At 39.7% G+C, this 19,186-nt stretch overlaps 1 protein-coding gene across 2 annotated transcripts in view; it reads right to left on the reverse strand.

Moving 5' to 3' along the window:
* Positions 1–1,601: 1,601 nt before the first annotated feature.
* NUSAP1 (nucleolar and spindle associated protein 1) overlaps positions 1,602–19,186 on the reverse strand; it is a 39,632-nt gene continuing 22,047 nt past the window's right edge. Inside the window, exons 8-11 of one of the 2 annotated variants that reach the window (XM_081112910.1) lie at positions 8,197–8,354; positions 7,045–7,161; positions 3,435–3,543; positions 1,602–2,440 (exon numbers count right to left, since the gene is read on the reverse strand). In XM_081112910.1, the coding sequence (XP_080969036.1) occupies positions 2,347–2,440; positions 3,435–3,543; positions 7,045–7,161; positions 8,197–8,354 (478 nt within the window). In that variant the 3' untranslated portion in view covers positions 1,602–2,346. Of the gene's footprint in view, positions 2,441–3,434; positions 3,544–6,522; positions 6,755–7,044; positions 7,162–8,196; positions 8,355–19,186 lie in introns of those variants that run through there. The other variant, XM_081112911.1, reaches the window with a different exon arrangement.

A 19,186-nucleotide genomic window follows, 5' to 3' on the forward strand; every position in this document is an offset into this window, starting at 1 on the left:
GCTGACTCGCCACAAATAGCTGTTCCATCATCTTGGCCTACAATCTATTTTGTGTATTTTCATGTAATTATCCTTTGTTTTTAATAGCTTGTATTGAGGTGTAGTTTATATAACAAAGTTTATGTTATTTTTTTTTTAAATATATTTTTATTGATTTCAGAGAGGAGAGAGGGAGAGATAGAAACATCAATGATGAGAGAGAATCATTGATTGGCTGCCTCCTGCACGCCCCCTACTGAGCACCGACCTGCAACCCGGACATGTGCCCTTCACCGGAATTGAACCTGGGACCCTTCAGTCTGCAGGCCTGGGTTCTAATCACTGAGCCAAACCAGCTAGAGCAGTCTGTTTATTTTATATATATTTTTATATGTTTTTTATATATATATATACACTTTTTAATTCTTTTATTTATACTTAAATACTAAAATTTTTTTCTTATTGATTTTGAGAGAGAGGAAAAAAACATCAATCTGTTGTTCTACTTATTTATGCATTCATTGGTTAACTCTTGTATGTGCCCTGACCGGAGATAGACCCTACAACCTTGGCATATGAGGAAGACGCTGTAACCAACTGAGCTATCTGGCCGGGGCCACAAAGTTTGCCTGTTTTAAATGTACAAATCAATGATGGTTAGTATTTTAGAGAATTGTGCAGTCTTTACAACAAGCTAACTTTAGAAAATTTCCATTAGCCGAAAAAGAAACCTTAGTGCACCTCTGTAGTCACTCTCCAGCCCCTGGTCACTACTAATCTATTTTCTCAATAGGTTTATCTTCTTTGGATATTTCACTTAAATAGAATCACATCACGTATGGTCTTTTGTGTCTGGCTTCTTTTCACTTAGCATAATGTCTTTGAGGTTCATCCATGTTGTAGCATGTTAAAAGTACTTCATTCCACCCTAGCTGGTTTTGCTCAGTGTATAGAACATCGGTCTGCAGACTGAAGGGTCCCGGGTTCGATTCCTGTCAAGGGCACATACCCGGGTTGCAGGCTCGATTCCCAGTAGGGGGCGTGCAGGAGGCAGCCGATCAATGATTCTTTCTTATTGATGTTTCTCTCCCTCTCCTCTCTGAAATCAATAAAAATATATTTTTTAAAAAAAAGTACTTCATTCCTTTTTAGTGCATAAGAATCTTTTAAAACCCACTCATCCATTGATGGACAGCTGCACTTTTTGGTTACTTTGAATAATATTGTTATATATTTTGTGGACATGTGTTTTCATTTCTCTTGGTGAAATACCTGGGTGTAGAATTGCTGGGTTATATGGTAGACAACATTTACATTTTTAAAGAAATTGCTAAACTGTTTTTCAAGGTGGTGGTATAATTTTACTTTCTCAGCAGCAGTGTATTTGACAGTTACCACAAGGTTTCTTGATTGATCTGATATTTGCCTCGTGATAGCAAAATCTAAGTTTATTAAGTTCCCAGGAATATGTCCTGTTCGGTGGGTTTGTATATGTGAAAATACAAAAGAAGGACATGGACATTTCTTCTTGGGGTGGGAGTGGGTGGTCAGGAGAGGATGCATGAGGAGTACATCTTAGTTGGTCAACTAAACCTTGGAAGCCAATTACATTTACAAAGAATGAATCTATTCCTGAGAGAAAACACTTTATTTATGAAAATCTGAAGCAGTACAAAACTCAGAAGTTCCATTTAGGTGCAACAAACATGGATATGATGCTAAGAAACTCTAGTTTTTCCATAAGTTGAATAAAATTTAAGTTAGACCACAGTAATCCTTAAAGCAACAATCCTGAAATTTCAACATGGCCTTGTATATTGTTAAATAAGCAAGGCTAGAATGAGCTATAGAGTTTTTGTTTTTAAGAATATATTGAGTGAGATGACAATTACAAGAAGTGAGTTGAACAAAAGGTATGTATGTAAGCTTGAAAAAAAACTACATGGGTAAAATTTTGATGCCATAACCAATCCATACGGCCCCTTGTTTTATTAAGATGACTAGATTCTCTGGAGGATAAAAAGGGGACTTCTCCCAGCTTACCCTATCCATAAGTTAGTACTGTTCAATTTCTACTAAAGTTTGTGCTATAATAAGCTACCTTTAGGTAAATGCTCTTGCCTAGAAGAGGATTGCAATTCTGTTAATATTAGAGCCAGGAGGGGGAAATTGACATTAAAAATCTAGGTCAAGAATCTATAGGATGGGAAAAAAAAGTATAGGATAGATCTCATTAAAATACCGAGTTGTACAAGGACTTAGGAACAAAGAGCAGAAAAAGATCTTTTGACTAAAGTAGGAAGGACAGTATAAAAATATTTACAAAAAAGGTTCAGAATAAAGGAATATTTACAGAATGTTCAACTATTAATCTGCAGCCATAATAAGGCCCCTTCGAGTTCCCAACAGCTCGGCTTTCTTCTCCTTTCGTTGTTGCTCATGTTTCTTCCGTTGCTCCTCCCTAAGAGGGACAGGTGCACATTAGGCTCTCGTGAAGCTCCACTACAGACCCCCTGGGAGCACTTGTCGGACACTGTCCGAACGTAAACGATGCCCAGCACACTGTGTAACACAGTTCTGGGCATGCTCCAGTCTGATCTGGTGGTCGCTGATGAAAATCACTGCTGTGTTAAAGGGCTATAAATCCTAAAGTCAAGCACAGAACTGCAACCAGAAGGTACCCTGGTACCTAAACCCAACCCCTGTAGTTTTGATGAATGTCTACTTCTGGAAGTCAAAGGTCAAGCTCAAAATTACATAGTCTAGTGAAAACATGGAACTATGAACCACTGCCTTAAACCACTATGTTTTTATGAAAGGGATTTGGGGGGTGGGGGAAGGGGAGAGAAGTCTCAGGATCATGTTAATGATCTTAATAGCAAATATTGTCATTAAAGGTTTTGGTGGCAGGTGGATGTAGGCAAGTCAAATGACAGGTAACTCTGTATCAGGAGGGTTTCATGCAGGGAGTCGAATCAACCAGGACCAGCTGCAGCCCAGGGCAAGCTCTGCCTTTAACTTGGTTTTCATAAAGATGAAAGCCTCTAAGGACCATCTTGGGTTTTCCCCATGTAGGGCCTTGAAGCCTAATAAACCTGGTTTCCCTGAAAGTAAAAAATTTACATCTGTCTGCATAACTAGGTGCCCTGGGCACTGGCATCTGGAGGGATATCAGGTCCACAGTTTGGGCAGACAGATCATGTAAAAGCAGTGCCCTGAATCGGAGTCCTCCTGTGAATGTCCTGTAGAGCTTTGGAAATAATGCAGATGCTTGGGCCCCACCTCGAACCTACTGAATTAGAATCCACAATTAGAACTTTTAGAAAGTTCTAATGTGATTCCACTTCTAGCCTCTTAGACACCACTTACTGAGACTCTATTCCTCAGAGGTTCTGCTTTTATATACAGTCTTTCAAAATGAAAAGACTTATAGAACTGGATAATTATGTGCTCACCTGGTCTGAAGACGAGGTTGTTTGTAAGTTTTCTTGTGGAAGCTAACTCTGCTTACATGCTCATTCAGAGACTTATTTTCTTTAGATTGTCCCCATGGTTTCAGTTTTCCTAGTTTAGGACAGAGACAAAGACAGATTAATGAGGACTTTTGTATTTATAGTCTTAAGTTTATTCATCTGTGGCTATTTGCTTGCTATCAACATTTATACTTTGTTTTAATAGACATTTGCCAGTGTAAGTCTTTTATTAATTTCAATGTCATATTCCACAGATATAAATTGCAATTTTTCTCTAAATAACATGTTCTATTTTTAAAAAATGTTTTTATTTCAGAGAAGAAGGGAGAGAGAGAAACATAAATGATAAGAATCATTGATCAGCCAAAACCGGTTTGGCTCAGTGGATAGAGCGTCGGCCTGCGGACTGAAAGGTCCCAGGTTCGATTCCGGTCAAGGGCATGTACCTGGGTTGCGGGCACATCCCCAGTGGGAGATGTGCAGGAGGCAGCTGATCGATGTTTCTCTCTCATCGATGTTTCTAACTCTCTATCTCTCTCCCTTACTCTCTGTAAAAAATCAATAAAATATATATTTAAAAAAAAAAAAAAAAAAAAAAAAGAATCATTGATCAGCTGCTTCCTGCATGCCCCCTACTGGGGATAGAGCTCGCAACCCTGGCATGTGCCCTGACCTGGGCTCAAACTGTGATCTCCTAGTTCATAGGTAGACACTCAATTACTGTGCCACACTGGCTGGGCATGTGTTCTATTTTTTAATCCTTGGAAAGCCAAAGAGAAACCTTAATGTTTCTCATCAGTGGTATTTTTTTCTCTTTCTCCCTTCTTCTCTGAATTCAATAAAAATATATTAATAAAAAAAAGAAAGAAAACCTTAACACTAAAAACAAAAAATAACTCCCATTACATAGCACATTAAAAGGAACCATTACAACCAAGCAGTTTATTTCAAGGTTGCATAGGTATTATGTTTAACTAGTGGCCCGGTGCACGATCATGCACATTGAAAGGAAATTAATTAGATGAAATATTTTAATATCGCTATTTGCCCTTTCTCTCTAATAGAAGTGTCAACCAAATTCACGATCAACAATGACAGATTGAAACACACGTGTGCAACTGGCGCCAGCAAGAGCTTTATATGTATCTCCGATGCAGGAGTCAACTTAGCCTTTTATATATATATAGAATAAACTTGCTTAATTAGACCAGCTTTCTGATTTAGCTAAACTTTTTCCAGCCCGGTGAAGAACCCCAACTTCTCTTTCAGGTAATTGTCAGCAACACAGCAGTAAATATCAACATGAAGCAGATTATTATTGTAGATCATGCAGGGAGAACAACGGGTAAAATATTTAACTGCAGCAGTGTTTGACTATATTCCGCACAGTGAGAAAACCTGAAGTCATTTCCAAGGTCCACCATTTCTTACTTCTTTTCAGTCAAGTTTCTAAGCTTTCTAAATCTCCTTTTTCAGTGGAAAATAGGATTCCACTGAGTCGCCTATCTACCTACTCCAGGATTCTGTGAGGATCAAATGAGATGAGGCACGGGAAGACGCTTCATGGACATTTGGTTAAAGTGTGAAATGTTTGCACCTGGCTATAAAGCAAGTCAGGGCTGAAGAAAATCCAAGGAGGCTAGCTGTCGCTAGGGAAAGGAAGCCGGGCGTTGCTACGTGACGTCATTACCTGGATGGTCAGACACTTAGCATACTAGCCTTTTATATATATAAACTAGAGGCCCAATGCATGAAATTCATGCAAGAGTAGGCCTTCCTTCTCCCGGCTGCCAGCACCAGCTTCCGTCTGGCACCCGGGACCTGGGCTTACCTTGCAGCCCTGGCTTCATGGTCCAGAAGGAAATCCGGTCTAATTAGCATATAATGCTTGTATTATTATAGATATTAAAGTGGTATTTTAAAAAAGTGGTACTTCCCCTGTGCAGTTTATTACCATTTCCTTGTAAATTGTATTTGGAATAGAACAAGTGGGAATATTTTGTTGGCTTTAGAACAAAATCCAGATGTTTAGGTATTGCTTTATTTTTATAGTTTATGACCTATGTCTGAGTACCAGTGATTATCATTTGCATGTTTCCCATTTCATAAAAATGATGTTCACACCCATCATTATCATTTAATCAATAACTATTGAAGTTGTACTAACTGACTTGTCTAGGATAAAAAATAAGCACAAATGAAGCTTTAATCCAGGTTTTCTACCATCAGCCAAAGTTGGTGTCATAGTCATTCCCACAGCAAACACTTTAGAGTGAAAGTTGTATGTGCCAGGGACTGTTGTAGGAACTGGGGACATAAGCAGTGAACCAAGTAGTCAAAATCCTTGCTTTCTTGGGCTTACATGCCAGTGGTAGAAGTAGATGACAGTAAAGGAACATAACATCAGGTGGTGACTCATGTTATGAAGAAATGTGGACCAGGCTAAGGAGTAAAGACTGGGAGGCAGGGAGTAGAGGAAAGGCTGGAATTGGTGATAGCTGAGTGGATGTCCCAGTAAAATGAGGGAGCAAGGTGTGCAAAGGTCTGTGGCAACAATATTCCAGGTGGAGCAGAGGGACACAATGCAAAGACCAGGAGGCGGGAAGGAGCTGGGTGTGTCTGAGGAACTGAAACACCAATGTGTTTGTCCCAAAATCAGGGAAGGACGGAGGCGGTGACTGAAGTTGGGAAAGAGATGGGAAACTCAGGAGATTCTGAGCAGGGCAGGATGTGCTCTGTTTGTTTTTTAGGTTGTAGTGAGGCAAGGAGGCTATTCTAGAAGCCCAGGTAAATGATGATGATGACCTGGACCAAAGAAAGCCACAATGGAGGGGTGAAAGTGGTCTGATTAAAGATCTTTTTTAAAGGTAGAGGTGAAAGGACTAGCTGATGGGCTGGAGATGAAGTCTAAGAGAAAGTGAGGAGCCAAAGAGGACTCCTAAGTCTAACGACTCAGTAGATAATTCAGCAGAAAGAGGTGCCATTGCCAGATGGGAAAACTTGAGGGGAAAAATGGGTGAGTGACAGAAGTAGATGTATTTTTACCACAACTAAATAAGATTTATGTTTTCATTATGTTTCATTGACATTCGTAATTTAAAGATAAACATTATTACATAAACATGATTATTGTAGGAAGCTTTTTAAAAAAGTAATTCCCAAAGCACAAAAGATAGATCACATTAAGTATTGATATTTTTTATAGATGTAAGAATACTTTAATATATGCTCAATGACATCTGGCCAATGAACATCCCAGTTGTTGGACCGGTGGTTCCCAGCAGCCTGGGATCCTTCGATAGCTGTAAAGAAAACATTCATTAACCCACAGGCTTACTTCTAAGTTTCTTGATTTTGGCTGAAATTTCAATTCTTTGTAGTAACATTGATTAGAAATTACGTCTTTGATTAACAAAAATGTAAGTGAATCAGTTATTTAATATTTGCTTAATGGACATTCTTTTTAATCATGAGGAGCGGGGGCAGGAATTCTAGGCGGTCAAGTAAGGTTTCCATCTGAGTCACAGCCTCAGTGGGAAATGAGTTGATCTTAGGTCTTTGCGTGTCTTGTACCACAAAACATCCCACATACCTTTGTGTGGCTCATAGTTGAGGGGACGAGACAAACTTGCTTTGAGATCAAACACTGGTTTCTTGTTGGAGACTGGAGTCTGTGCTGCTTCAGCTGAAAACTTGAATGGGGTAATAACTAAAAAAGCCAACACAAAACCCAAGGGCTTGATTAGAGGGAAAAAAAAGACATGTTATAGTTTTTTATTAAAGTATCACTTCTCAATCTTAAAAATATAATCTATATGAAAAGTCCAAGACAAATGCAAGGTTAAAAGGGAGGAGAAAAGAATAACTGAAGAAAGTAAACCACTGAGATTTGTTTCCCCTGTTAGCTTCTCCCCAAATAGTCTAAACATTACGAGATTTCCTAGGATCAGCTGGGAGTTTAGAATCCTGTTTAAAGAATTTCCCTGATATTATTTACCCTTCTTAAAAATGACATATTACTAATAGTAATATTTTCTTTTTCTTTTTTTAAAATATATTTTATTGATTTTTTACAGAGAAGAAGGAAGAGAGATAGAGAGTTAGAAACATCGATGAGAGAGAAACATCGACCAGCTGCCTCCTGCACACCTCCCACTGGGGATGTGCCCGCAACCCAGGGACATGCCCTTGACCAGAATCGAACCTGGGACCCTTCAGTCCGCAGGCCGACGCTCTATCCACTGAGCCAAACCGGTTTTGGCAATATTTTCATTAATACAGACATAAAGCCTACAAGGAACCTAAGTCACATAAATGGAAAAGATTCATGGCTTTGTTTGTTATTAATAACAAGGGTATCTAACTGGCTTATTCTGGCTCACCCAGTCCACTAGTCAATAGTGTGGCACTGATTCCATGAACTCTGGGATCCTGTTCATTTCAGAGTCCTGCAGGCCACTGGAGGCTGTCATGATCCTCCTCATCCCTGGGTCTGAGAAGGGGCTGAATGCCCTTCAGGGAGGGTCACCATCTTAGGACTCCTGTTGGACGGGATGGAGTCCTCAGGCAGACACTGTTTTTTTTGTTAGTGATTCTAGCATGTCCCTCACTCATATACAATGAAAAATACGCTATGGGGAAATGTTTGCTTTTGATTTTACAGATATGGAGAGGCTTAAGGAAACAGATAAACTTAACTTCAGAAAGTTACATGGTTTAAAGATGAACCAATTCATTTTTTTACCTGTAGCAGAATCCCTCTTTGTGGCCTTTAACTTGTTTGTCCCAAGCACAGCCTGGCCTTTTGGGGTATTCCCAGATATGGACACATGTGGAGACTTTCTGGCTGGAGTCTTGGTCAGTGAACGCTTGTATTCATTATCTTTAGTAGCAGCTGAAAACCTAAATAGGACAGTGGATACAAGACATGAGTAATGTTAAGAGTAACTGTGTCAAGCTTATAAACAAAGCCACTTGTCCACTACTAAGCAGTGAAAGGGCCCCCATGCACCAACTTGATCCCCAGGAGGCAGCCGTTCATTTGTGTAAATACTGTTACACAAATGAACTTCCTTTGCACAATAGAGATGCTCTTAAAACACTTATGCTAAAGCAAATCACTTATCAACTTTTGTTATTTATAAAACACTAGAGGCCCAGTGCATGAAATTTGTGCACTGGTAGGGTCCCTAGTGGCTGGCAGCGGCCGGCCAAGTCCTCCCTCCCTTCCCCTAGTCACCTGCCACCAGCCAAGGCCTCTCTCCCTCCCCCCAGCCGGCCCTGTCCCCTGGTCGAAATCCCAGACGGACTTCCAGTGGAGGGGACAATTTGCATTTTATCCAGCACTAGCCAGTGACAGCGTAAGCCAGAGCTTCAAGGAGATGCTTGCAGGCCTCAAGTTACAGATTAGCAGGTACTTGAAGAAGCTTCCCTTACTAGGAGATTGCTCTGCCAAATGGGAACAGACCTTACATCTACCTAAAATAATACTCATTTGAGTGGTACATAAACCCATCTTCTACTCATAGCAAACTGCCACAATGTATTTCATTGATTCTCTGATGCATAGTTTTCCTACATTTTAACATAACTGAAATTGGGAAGTGTTTTACAATGATAATATGTCATAGTTGGCAATGACTTTTCTTACTGGTTCATAAAATAATGGTGAATCCTCAGTGTCTTACATTCAATGAATACCTACTAATGACAGATATAAATACATATAGGGTTGGTGATGGGGTGTTAACAGGGGACTTCTGGACTTATAATTTGAGGGTGATCCTGAATCAACACCCAAAGACTCTAACAGGAAAACTGGTTGTGCTAGGATAGATGCTGTGAAGTCCAGACTATTCTGTAGATTGTAATGAAACAAAGGCTAGCACCTGACCATGGTGTTCTTAAATAGCATTAAATACAATCAGAACTGCCAAGTATAGGTACCTCATATTCCAAGCTAACTCATCTAAACCGAAGGGCATTTTTAAGATTTAAAAACTCTATCAGAACAGGGTCTGGCCTATAGAGGGATTTTCAATCCCAGCAACAACACAGAGCAGGGTAATGATTAAAGAAACAGCTCTGGATAGTTGACCTCCCCAAACCAGTTTTAAGTGCGATAGAGAAGCCGTATAGCGTCAGAGGCCAACCCCAGAACACTGCCACCCAGAGGCTGAGCCACAAACTGACTCTTTGCTAAACACAAAATAAGGCAGTCTGGGAATAAATACGGCCTGCTTTAAAATAAGAACTGTGGTTTGCAACACAGAGGAACAGTGTATCGCAGGGAAATTCAACACTCTCCCGAATACCTGGCAGGACTAAGGCGAGCCAGACTGACGAGTAGAAGAACCGAAGGACCTTCACTACTGCAAATTTTTTTTTCATTTTTCACCTTTTAACTAAGAAACCAATTTTTTCTTCTTCTTTTTCCATCACCTGATTTTACCCTTTTAATTACTACATTCTTATTTTTAACCAGTATTATTACTGCTACCATTTTACCATTTTTTTTAAAAATATATTTTATTGATTTTTTACAGAGAGGAAGGGAGATAGAGAGTTAGAAACATCGATGAGAGAGAAACATCGATCAGCTGCCTCATGCACATCTCCTACTGGGGATGTGCCCACAACCCAGGTACATGCCCTTGACCGGAATCGAACCTGGGACCCCTCAGTCCGCAAGCCGACGCTCTATCCACTGAGCCAAACCGGTTTCGGCCATTTTACCATTTTTTAAAGTGCCATTTTATTTTCTCTTTATTTTATTTTGGGATTAGTGTTCTCCATTCTATTTTCATTGTTCCTTTAGCAACAATTTTCCCTACCTCAATTTTACCTCTATGCTAAAACCCTCTCCCTCACTTTTCCCCTTTTGTTGTCCTGTTTCTCTTACCCTATTCCTGCTTTAGATTTTCCCTATTCCTTCTGTTTACCTCCTGTCAAAATTTCACCCTACTTATATATCCTATTTCCAATCCACTACTCTAAATCTTTATACACATACCCCTTATCTTTCTTCACTATCCAAAATTTTTTTCTTCTTTTATCTTTCTATTGTTTTGTTGCTGTTTGCTTGATTGTTGAGTATATTGTTTTTTTGTTGTTGTTGCTTGTTTGTGTGTGTGTGTGTGTGTTTTAGGACTGGTTGTGAGGCTGTTTTGCTTTTTCTTTTTATTTTTTTCTGCTGGTTTTTCCCCACCCTCCACCCATCCCCCCAGTTATTTTTGTGCTTCTGTTTTCCCTTGCCTCTCTTGATATTATTGGTTGTTTCTAGTTTGCATTCATCTCCAGGGAGCTGTTGCTGGAATTTGTTGGGATTAATGGCAGTTCTATAGGAGTTTTCTCCTCATATAAATAGTCTCTTCCCCTCTTCGACTTCATTCTCTCTTTTTGCTCTTTCTTTTCTTTTCTCTCTTTTATTTTCCCCCCTCCTTTTTCCCAATTTCATTTTTGCACTCCTTTTTTTGGTCCCTACTTTTCTTTTTTCTCTTTTTCTCTTCTTTCTTCCTTATCCCCTAATTCTCTTAATTCAGGTGGTCACATTTATTTGGGGTTATTAATATCGTGAATATATTTGTGTTTAGTGCCTGGTATGTGGTGCCTTGTTGTGTTGTATTTTGTGCCTTTAAATCAACGCAGCAGATCCAAGCAACAGCAGCCTCCTGAGCACCACACCCTCTGTCTGAGGAACAGCAGCTGTACGTGAAACCTCCCTCCACCAGCCAGAAGAGCCACCACAGCTGTGAACAGCACCCACCAGAGGAGCTGCTGCCAACTGAGGAGCAGCTGCTACCGCAACTGCCTGAAGAGCAACCACAGCCCAAGGAGTCACTGTCACCCAGGGAGCAGCCACTGAATGACTCAACGTCTAGATATGTCAGTGAGATCAAACATGGGTAGACAAAGAAACCCCCAAAGGAAAAAGAGGACTCACCAGAAAAGCAGCTAAGTGATACAGAGGCATGCAACATGACAGAAAAAGAATTCAGAATAAGGGTCCTAGAGTGCATAAACTGGACGGAGGAAAAAATCAATAACATTTGCAAGAAGCTAGAAGAAACAGATGAAAAAATCAACAACTAAAGACCCAAGAAGAAATGAAGAGCGATATAGCTGCAATAAAAAACACTATTGAAAGTATCAACAGTAGACTAGGAGAAGCGGAGGACCGAATTAGTGAATTAGAAGACAAGGAAGCAAAACACACCCAAACTGTACTGCACTTGGGGAAAAAATTAAAAGACAGGAGGAAAGCCTAAGGGAGCTTTGGGACAACACGAAACGAAACAACATACGAATAATAGGGGTGCCAGAACAACAGAAAGAGGAACAAAGATTAGAAAACCTATTCGAAGAAATATCAGAAAACTTCCCTGAGGTGGGGAAGAAAAAAGTCACACAAGCACAGAGTCCCCAACAAGGTGAACCCGAAAAGACCCACACCAAGACACATCATAATTATCATGGCAAATGTTCAGGACAAAGAGAGAATCTTACAGGCTGCAAGAGAGAGACGGAAAGTTACCTACACGGGATCTCCCATTAGATTATCAAATGATTTCTCAACAGAAACACATCAGGCCAGAAAAGAATGGACAGAAATTTACAAAGTGATGCAAAGCAAAGGACTGAATCCAAGAATACTCTATCCAGCAAGGCTAGCATTCAAAATTGAAGGGGAAATAAGAAGCTTCACAGACAAAAAAAGGCTAAGGGAGTTTATCACCACCAAGCCAGCAATGCAAGAAATGCTAAAGGGACTGGTGTAAAAAGAAGAAATAAAAAGCTCAGAAAGAAAAAAGCCACACACAAAAAGAAATGGCTACAAACAAGTACCTTTCAATAATAACTTTAAACGTAAACGGACTAAATGCTCCAACCAAAAGACATCGAGTGGCTGAATGGATAAAAAAACATGACCCATACATCTGCTGTCTACAAGAGACCTACCTCACTAGAAGGGACTCACACAGACTGAAAGTGAAGGGATGGAAAAATATCTTTCAGGCAAATGGAAAGGAAAAGAAAGCTGGGGAAGCAATACTTATATCGGACAAAATAGACCTCAAAGTGAAGGCCATAACAAGGGATGCTGGGGTCCAACCCCAGCAGGTCCAGGGGTCCCCAAAGGTGTGGATGGAGTCGTTGAAGAAGGAATGACACAGAAGCAGCGTTCAGTTGATCAGCAGCCTAGCCAGGATCTCTAGCCAGGATCTCCAGCAAAGTTCTGTTTAGGATCTCCAGCCAGGTTCTGTGTCCATGGTCTCTTGCTAGGTTCTCCAGCCAGGTTCTCCAGGTTCTCCAGCCAGGTTCTGTCGCCATGTTCCCTCGCAAGGTTTTCCAGTCAGGTTCTGTCCAGGTTCTCCAGCCAGGTTCAGTCACCAGGTTCTAGTCAGGTTCTCTTGCCAATTTCTGTAGTCAGGTTCAGTCCAGGATCTTTTGCCATGTTCTCTCGCTAGGTTCTGTCTGAGGCCAGTTTCTGTCCAGGATCTTTTGCCATGTTTTCTCCAGCGAAGTTCTTCTGTCTCTAGAGAACGTTCTGTGTAGATTCTGTGCCAATTTCTGTCTCTCTTCTGTCTCTTGCTGTCTTGTTACATCTGTATTTATACCAGTTGATTCCAATCCTATCAATCTCTATTCCAAAGGTTAGGGCGTTTCTTATCTCCATTCCAGGGAGTAAAGATTATGTAGCTTAAGCATGATTATTCGTAGTTAAAGTGATTAATTACCCGCCTGGCACTTAGTTAAGGGATTTTATTCCCTCCCTAACTTCAGGGGAAAATCCCTACTTGGGGAAACAACCTTTCTCAGAGAGGCGACCTTGGTTAAAACACATAGTGCCAAGAAGGTGAGCAAACATATTAAGAACAGTATGCCATATATGCCAGGTCCCTTGAAACAGCAAGCATGGAACGGCTCCCGGCAAGAGATAAGGAAGGCCACTTCATAATACTAAAGGGATCAATACAACAAGAAGATATAACTCTGGTAAACATATATGCACCCAATGCAGGAGCACCCAAATTCATAAAAAAACTCCCGAAAGACATCAAAGGAGAGATCGACAACAATACAATCATAGTAGGGGACTTTAATACACCACTGACATCACTGGATAAGTCCTCTAGACAAACAATCAGCAAAGAAACAGCAATCCTAAATGACTCACTAGATCAGATGGACTTAATAGACATCTTCAGAACACTTCACCCCAAAGCCACGGAATATACATTCCACTCTGATGCTCATGGGACATATTCAAAAAGAGACCACATATTGGGTCACAAGCAAAGTCTCCCCAAATTCAAGAAGATTGAAATAATAAAAAGCATCTTCTCAGACCACGATGGCATAATATTAGAAATAAACTACAATAAAAACAACCCCAAATACTCAAACACTTGGAAGCTGAATAGCACGTTATTAAATATTGATTGGGTTAACAATGAGATCAATGAAGAAATCAAAAACATCCTGGAAACTAATGACAATGAAAACACAACAATCCAAAACCTATGGGACACAATGAAAGCAGTCCTGAGAGGGAAGTTTATAGCTCTACAGGCCTATCTCAAAAAACAAGAAAAAATGGTAATAAATCATCTAACTCTACAACTCAAAGAATTAGAAAGACAGCAACAAGGAAACCCCAGAGTGAGCAGAAGGAAGGAGATAATAAAGATTAGAGCAGAAATAAATGACAGAGACCAAAAAAACAATACATAAAATCAATGAAACCAAGAGCTGGTTCTTTGAAAGGATAAACAAAATTGACAAACCTCTAGCCAGACTCACCAAGAAGCAAAGAGAGAGGAGCCAAATAAACAAAATCAGAAACGACAGAGGCGAAATAACAACAGACCCCACAGAAATACAAATGATCATTAAAAAATACTATGGACAGCTCTACTCCAACAAACTAGACAACCTGGAGGAAATGGACAAATTCCTAGAAAAATACAACATTCCAAAACTCAATCAGGAAGAATCAAAAACCTCAATAGGCCAATAACTATGGAAGAAATTGAAGCAGTCATCAAAAAGCTTCCAGCAAACAAAAGCCCAGGACCAGACGGCTTCACAGGGGAGTTTTACCAAACATTCAAGGAAGAACTAAAACCTATCCTCCTCAGACTACTACAAAAAATTCAAGGGGAAGGAACACTTCCAAGCTCATTCTATGAAGCCAGCATCACCCTAATACCAAACCAGGGAAAGACAACACAATGAAAGAGAATTATAGGCCAATATCCCTCATGAACATAGATGCCAAAATCCTCAACAAAATCTTAGCAAATCGGATCCAGCAGTACATCAGAAAGATCATACACCATGACTAAGTAGGATTTATCCCAGGGATGCAAGGATGGTACAATATCCGCAAATCAATAAACGTGATACATCACATAAACAAATTGAAAGAAAAAAAACCACATGGTCATATCAATTGATGCAGAAAAAGCATTTGACAAAATCCAACACCCTTTTTTGATAAAAACTCTCAGCAAGGCGGGAGTAGAAGGATCATACCTCAACATAATAAAAGCCATATAGGACAGGCCCACAGCCAACATCATACTCAATGGACAAAAACTAACACCATTTCCCCTAAGAACAGGAACAAGACAGGGATGCCCACTCTCACCACTCCTGTTCAACATAGTACTGGAAGTATTAGCCATCGCAATTAGGCAAGAAGTAGAAATAAAAGGCATCCAAATTGGAAAAGAGGAAGTAAAACTGTCCTTATTTGCAGACGACATGATATTATACATACAAAACCCTAGAGACTTCATCAAAAAGCTACTAGACTTAATACATAAATTTGGCAATGTAGCAGGATACAAAATTAACCCCAAGAAATTTGAGCCATCTCTATACACCAATAGTGAACTTTCAGAAAGAGAGATTATAAAAACAATCCCATTCACCATCGCACCAAAGAAATTAAGCTACCTAGGAATAAACTTAACTAAAGAGGTAAAAGACCTCTACTCAGAAAACTACAGGATGTTGAAAAACGAGATAGAGGAATACATAAACAGATGGAAGAACATACCGTGTTCATGGATTGGTAGAATCAACATCATTAACATGTCCATACTACCCAAAGCAATCTATAAATTCAACGCACTTCCCATTAAAATACCAATGGCATACTTCACAGATCTAGAACGAACTCTCCAAAAATTCATCTGGAATAAAAAAAGACACCAAATAGCTGCAGCAATCCTGAGAAAGAACAAAGTAGGTGGGATCTCAATACCAGATATCAAGATGTATTACAAAGCCACTGTTCTCAAAACTGCCTGGTACTGGCAGAAGAACAGGCATATAGATCAACGAAATAGAATAGAGAGCCCAGAAATCAGCCCGAACCAATATGCTCAATTAATATTTGACAAAGGAGGCAAGAACATACAATGGAGCCAAGATAGTCTCTTCAATAAATGGTGTTGGGAAAACTGGACAGATATATGCAAGAAAATGAAACTAGATCACCAACTTACACCATACACACAAATAAACTCAAAATGGATAAAGGACTTCAATGTACGACAGGGAACCATAAAAATTCTAGAAGAATCCAAAGGCAACAAAATCTCAGACATATGCCGAAGCAATTTCTTCACTGATACAGCTCCTAGGGCACTTGAAACTAAAGAGAAAATGAACAAATGGAACTACATCAAAATAAAAAGCTTCTGCACAGCAAAAGAAAGCATCAACAAAACAACGAGAAAACCCACTGCATGGGAAAACATATTTGCCAATGTCATATCTGATAAGGGCCTAATCTCCAAAATTTATAGGGAACTCATACAACTTAACAAAAGGAAGATAAACAATCCAATCAAAAAATGGGCAAAGGACCTAAATAGACACCTTTCAAAAGAGGACATTCAGAAAGCCAAGAGACATATGAAAACATGCTCAAAGTCACTAATCATCCAAGAGATGCAAATCAAAACAACAATGAGGTACCATCTCACACCTGTCAGATTGGCTATCATCAACAAATCAACAAACGACAAGTGCTGGAGAGGATATGGAGAAAAAGGAACACTCGTGCATTGCTGGTGGGAATGCAGACTGGTGCAGCCACTATGGAAGACAGTATGGAGTTTCCTCAAAAAACTAAAAATGGAACTCCCATTTGACCCTGTGATCCCACTTCTAGGAATATATCCCAAGAAACCAGAAACACCAATCAGAAAGGATATATGCACCCATATGTTCATAGCAGCACAATTCACCATAGCTAGAATCTGGAAACAGCCTAAGTGCCCATCAGTAGATGAATGGATTAGAAAACTGTGGTACATCTACACGATGGAATACTATGCTGCTCTAAAAAGGAAGGAACTCTTACCATTTGCAACAGCATGGATGGAACTGGAGAGCATTATGCTAAGTGAAATAAGCCAGTCAGTGAAGGAAAAATACCACATGATCTCACTCATTCATGGATAATAGAGACCATTATAAACTTTTGAACAATAATAGATACAGAGGCAGAGCAGCCTCAAACAGATTGTCAAACTGCAGCGGGAAGGCCGGGGAGGTTTGAGGGCAGGAGGTAGGGGGGTAAGAGATCAACCAAAGGACTTGTATGCATGCATATAAGCATAACCAATGGACATAAGACACGGGGGGGTAGGGGAGGCCAGGGGATTGTCAAGGGCGGGGGGGAAAAAAGGGACACATATGTAATACCCTTTGTAATACTGTAAGCAATAAAAAAAAACAAACAAAAAACAGTTCTGGCCAGTGGCTCAACAGGATTGCTACATCATAGACAGGATTGTTACTTCATAGTTTTGTTACTTCATAGACAAGATTCTTACTTCATAGACAGGATTGTTACATCATAGACTGGATTGTTACTTCATAGACAGTTTTGTTACTTCATAGACAGGATTGCTACTTCATAGAGAGTATTGTTACTTCATAGACTGGATTATGACTTCATAGAATTGTTACTTCATAGGCAGGATTGTTACATCATAGACTGGATTTTTACTTCATAGATGGAGTTGTTACCTCATAAACAGGATTGTTACTTCATTGACTGTATTGTTACATCATAGACAGCATTGTGACTTCATAGAGAGAATTGTTACTTCATAGACGGGATTGTGACTTCATAGACAGGTTTGTTTCTTCATAGACTGGATTGGGACTTCATAGACAGGATTGTTACTTCATAGACAGGATTGCTACTTCATAGAGAGTATTGTTACTTCATAGACTGGATTGTGACTTCATAGAATTGTTACTTCATAGGCAGGATTGTTACATCATAGACTGGATTTTTACTTCATAGAGGGAGTTGTTACCTCATAAACAGGATTATTACTTCATTGACTGTATTGTTACATCATAGATAAGACTGTGACTTTATAGAGAGGATTATTACATCATAGACTGGTTGTGACTTCATAGATAGGATTGTTAATTCATAGACTGGATTGTTACTTCATAGACAGGTTTGTTACCTCATAAACAGGATTGTGACTTCATAGGCAGGATTGTTACATCAGTGGGAATTTTTTTTTCATAGACAGGTTTGTTAATTCATTGAAAGGATTGTTACTTCATAGACAGGGTTGTTACTTCATAGACAGGTTTGTGACTTCATAGACAGGATTGTTACATCATAGACAGGATTGTTACTTCATAGGTTACTTCATAGACAGTATTGTTACTTCATAGACAGGATTGTAATATCTTAGCCTGTATTGTTACATCGTAGACAGGATTGTGACTTCATAGAGAGGATTGTTACTTCATAGACTGGATTGTGACTTCATAGACAGGATTGTTACTTTATAGACTGGACTGTGACTTCATAGACAGGATTGTTACTTCATAGACCATATTGTTACATCATAGACAGGATTGTGACTTCATAGACAGGATTGTTACATCATAGACTGGATTGTTACTTCATGGACAGGTTTGTTACCTCATAGACAGGATTGTGACTTCATAGGCAGGATTATTACATCAGTGGGGATTGGTTTTTCATAGAGAGGTTCACTTTGCAGTCAGGGCACATGCCCGGATTGTGGGTTCCATCCTTGGTCGGGGCGAGTACAGGAGGCAACTGATCAATGTTTCTCTCTCACATGTATGTTCTCTTTCCCCCTTCCTTTCTCTCTCCAAAAAAAAAAAAAATCCATAAACATATCTATAGGTGAGGATTAAAACAATGTCAGATAATTGAACATGTTGGGGACATGTTACCATGCACCAACTCTATTAGATGCTGCAGATGCTCTTAAAAAAGGAGAGAATAAAATTTTGGTATTAAAAGAAAGGATAATGCCCTAGCCGGTTTGGTTCAGTGGATAGAATGTCAGCCTGCAGAATGAAGGGTCCTGGGTTTGATTCCAGTCAAGGGCACATGCTGGGTTGTGGGCTTAATCCCTTGGAGGCAGCCGATCAATGATTCTCTCTCATCATTGATGTTTCTCTTTCTCTCTCTCTCTCCCCCTCTCCCTTCCTCTCTGGAATGAAAAAAAAAAAAAGCATGAAAATCTTCATCTGTAGGGACAGTAGTAGTTGAGGGGCACCCTGATGTTAGGAAACGTACAAGCAAACAAAACAGGGGTCAGTGGGCATGAGATAGCTATCCTACTGCAATGCCCAATGGGTTAGAGTATTTCTACTTTAGGACAAGTCCATTTTTTAATTCACTGCATTAAGAGATTTTTCTATAG

The sequence above is a fragment of the Myotis nattereri genome, assembly GCF_964212035.1.
Source record: "Myotis nattereri genome assembly, chromosome: 1".
Taxonomy (NCBI): domain Eukaryota; kingdom Metazoa; phylum Chordata; class Mammalia; order Chiroptera; family Vespertilionidae; genus Myotis; species Myotis nattereri.